At 49.5% G+C, this 3,214-nt stretch overlaps 1 protein-coding gene across 1 annotated transcript; it reads left to right on the forward strand.

The window, feature by feature from the left end:
* The first annotated feature begins 1,607 nt into the window (after positions 1-1,607).
* LOC103907366 (olfactory receptor 1052) lies at positions 1,608-2,591 on the forward strand. The gene has a single exon (XM_009289523.1). It carries the CDS (start codon positions 1,653-1,655, stop codon positions 2,589-2,591), a length of 939 nt encoding a protein of 312 aa, XP_009287798.1. The 5' UTR covers positions 1,608-1,652.
* Positions 2,592-3,214: the final 623 nt, after the last annotated feature.

Genomic DNA, 3,214 nt, shown 5'->3' on the forward strand with positions numbered 1-3,214 from the left:
TTTGGCTCAGCACAGCTCTGCGGTCTCATCTGTGGCGTTGACTCCTCCAGCTGAAGGGAGAGGCAGGAGCTGCTGCGTGGCGTTGACTCCTCTTCCAGCTGAAGGGAGAGGCAGGAGCTGCTGGGGTTTTGCCTGCTGAAAATGGGGCGAGAGAAGTCCTCGTGAGTGCCCTAACCATGAGGATACCATGCTGTGCCACCATAGGCTCCCTCTGAGAAGGTTTTCCACCTCTGGTGCATCTTAAAACAGTGAATTCTCAGTCTGGCTCTTTTTTCCCCTTGACCGTTCCCCTCCCTCGTGCCTTCTGCCAGTGCTCTCAGCCATACCTAGTTTTCAGCTGGAAACGAGGTGCAATTCGCAGTTGGATGCTGCTGTTTGCACACACCGGGGAGAGCACCAGGTGTGACTTTATATTCCAGGACAGCATCGTGGATCCCACTTTGGTCTGGGCTTAGTTAATACGGTACAGCTGCTTCACGCTCATAAACTCACAGCTACCTCCTGACAGTTAAATCACTTCTGTAAATCAGGTTTCATCTCCCAGTCCACTTCTGGAAATACGAGGCATGATTAAAGTCATCGGCGTATCGTGGCGGTTCGCGGTGCCTGCCGTGGACTACCGCAGCATGACGAGGGGAGCCATAAACAGGGATGCGACGCGCTCGCTTATTGAAAGGCTCATTCATCATTTGTTAAACCCACATAAAGTCTTTATACAAGGGACCCTAACACCACGGCTAGTGCCTTTGCTCTGAATGTCAAGATTTGATCTTGATCTTGAAAATCAAGACAGATTTTACGGTGTTTAGTCTCTAAATTGTACCAAGGAAATATTTGATGCTTACCCCAGTTCAAAATAACAGCTTTGGACCCAAATTTTGCTCATGGTCTCCCTGGCTTCATCTCCCCAAGGTTTCTGAGACTATAATATTAAACTCCTCATGTCCTGAATGAGTTTTAGGATCATGCAACACCCCATTCCTCTCTCCCTCCCTACTTCCCAACAAATTAAAGACTGGGTTTTTTTTCTTCACCTCAGTGTCTTTCCCAAAACCAACAAAGGAAAGCTACAGCATTTTTACTCTTACTATTACAATTATAGCCAGAAGCCGCTGCCAAAATCAGAGCTGTCGTGTTCTGGGTGCTTTGTTGTGATCGGTTCGGAATGGGAGGAGGGGAAACAAATGTGGAGACAAACTTAATCACAGGAGGTCAAGGGCAGAGCTGATGATTTGGTCTGTGTCACCTGAATCCCCGTCTGCTGCTATATCCATCGATCTCATCAAACTGCAGCTACCGAAATGGGATTCTGTGATACAAATGAACCTGCCCGCAGGTCTGCCCACAGTGAGAAAGGGAGAGACCCTCCGCAGTGACTCGCTGCAGGCGGGGAAGATGTTTGGGAAAGCTGGGATGCTCTCCTTTCAGAAGGGACTCTTTCCTTGGACTGTAAAGGAGGAGAAGCTCGGAGCAGATGGCTTCGGTGCAGTCCCTCCCACTCTAGCTCCCTAGAAATGAATGTTCCGGGTGCCCTGGCTGCACAGGGTGTAAATTATCAGGTTATCCCATTTCAGTTCAAATAAATAAAGGCATGGTTTCCACTGTCTTATATTTTCAGGCTCTCTCCTTCCTCGGTAGACACGAAGCCCTGAATGGCGGAGCAGAATCACACCTCAGTGGCAGAGTTCATTCTCGAGGGCCTGAGTGACCAAGCGGAGATGAAGGCACCCCTCTTTGTGCTGTTCCTGCTCATCTACACCGTCACCCTTTTGGGCAACGTGGGGATAATCGTAGTCATCCGAGGTGACCCACGACTCCATACATCCATGTACTTCTTCCTTGGCAGCCTCTCCGTTGTTGACATCTGCTTCTCCTCTGTGATTGCCCCCAGGACCTTGGTGAGCTTCCTATCGGAGAGGAAGACTATTTCCTTCGTTGGCTGCATGGGCCAAGCCGCCTTCTACATCGTCTTCGTGACGACTGAGTGTTTCCTGCTGGCCGTCATGGCGTATGACCGGTACGTGGCCATCTGTAACCCCCTGCTCTATTCCTCTGTTATGACTCGGAGGTTGTGCATGTGGCTGCTGGTGGGGTCCTACACTGGGGGGGTCCTGACCTCCATCATACAGATGACCTTCATCATTAGGCTGCCCTTCTGCAGCTCCAATGTCATCAACCACTTCTTCTGTGACGTTCCTCCCCTCCTGGCTCTGTCCTGTGCCAGCACCTACATCAACGAGATGATCCTCTTCTCCTTGGCTGGCGTCATTGAGCTCAGCACCATCTCCACCATCCTGGTCTCCTACACTTTCATCTCCTTTGCCATCCTGAGGATCCGCTCAGCTGAAGGCAGGCAAAAAGCCTTCTCCACCTGCGCGTCCCACCTGACAGCAGTGACCATGTTGTACGGGACGACAATCTTCATGTATTTACGCCCCAGCTCTAGTTACTCCCTGAACACTGACAAAGTGGTCTCCGTCTTCTACACGGTGGTCATCCCAATGCTGAACCCCCTCATCTACAGCCTGAGGAACCAGGAGGTGAAGGACGCTCTGAGGAGAACAGCAGAAAGAATCACAGTCAGGCTCTGAGCCCCGCTCGATAAAACCTGATACAGGATTTCTCTCAGAGGCTGCGGAGCCTCCACCCATGGAGATGTTCAAAAGTCGCCTGGATGAGGCCATGAGCAACCTGATGCAGCGGTGAAGTCAGCCCTGCTTGGAGCGGGACATAGAATAATTTTGATCAGAAAGGACATCTAGGAGGTCTCTGGTCCTATGAATGGCAAGTTATACACATATATACGTGTGTGTGTGTGTATATAAAACCACAATATTAAATGTATATTATACTATATGTTTATATATAATGCAATATATTCTTGTGTTAAATGTGTATGCCAACACACCTATGCTACTGACTTTTCTTGTCACCCCCTAGCTTCAGTTTAGCTGTAATACCTGCTCAGTAAATGAAGGGATATGGGACGTGCCGTCGCTGGTTTTAGTAGAAAAATATCTATACCAGAGAAATGCCAAATAATTTCATGGGCGGCACTGGGCACTCGGGGTCTCGGTGATTTGTGGGCTGGGTCTGGGAGGCAGCTCCTGTGGAAAAGCTCTTCCCAGGAAGGATGGAAACACAAGATCTAAATGGATAAACTTTGACATTTTAATGCGGTTAGGGGGTAATGGGATATGGTGAATAAGCCAAG

This window comes from Aptenodytes forsteri, unplaced genomic scaffold (genome assembly GCF_000699145.1).
Source record: "Aptenodytes forsteri isolate BGI_AS27 unplaced genomic scaffold, ASM69914v1 Scaffold429, whole genome shotgun sequence".
Lineage (NCBI taxonomy): Eukaryota > Metazoa > Chordata > Aves > Sphenisciformes > Spheniscidae > Aptenodytes > Aptenodytes forsteri.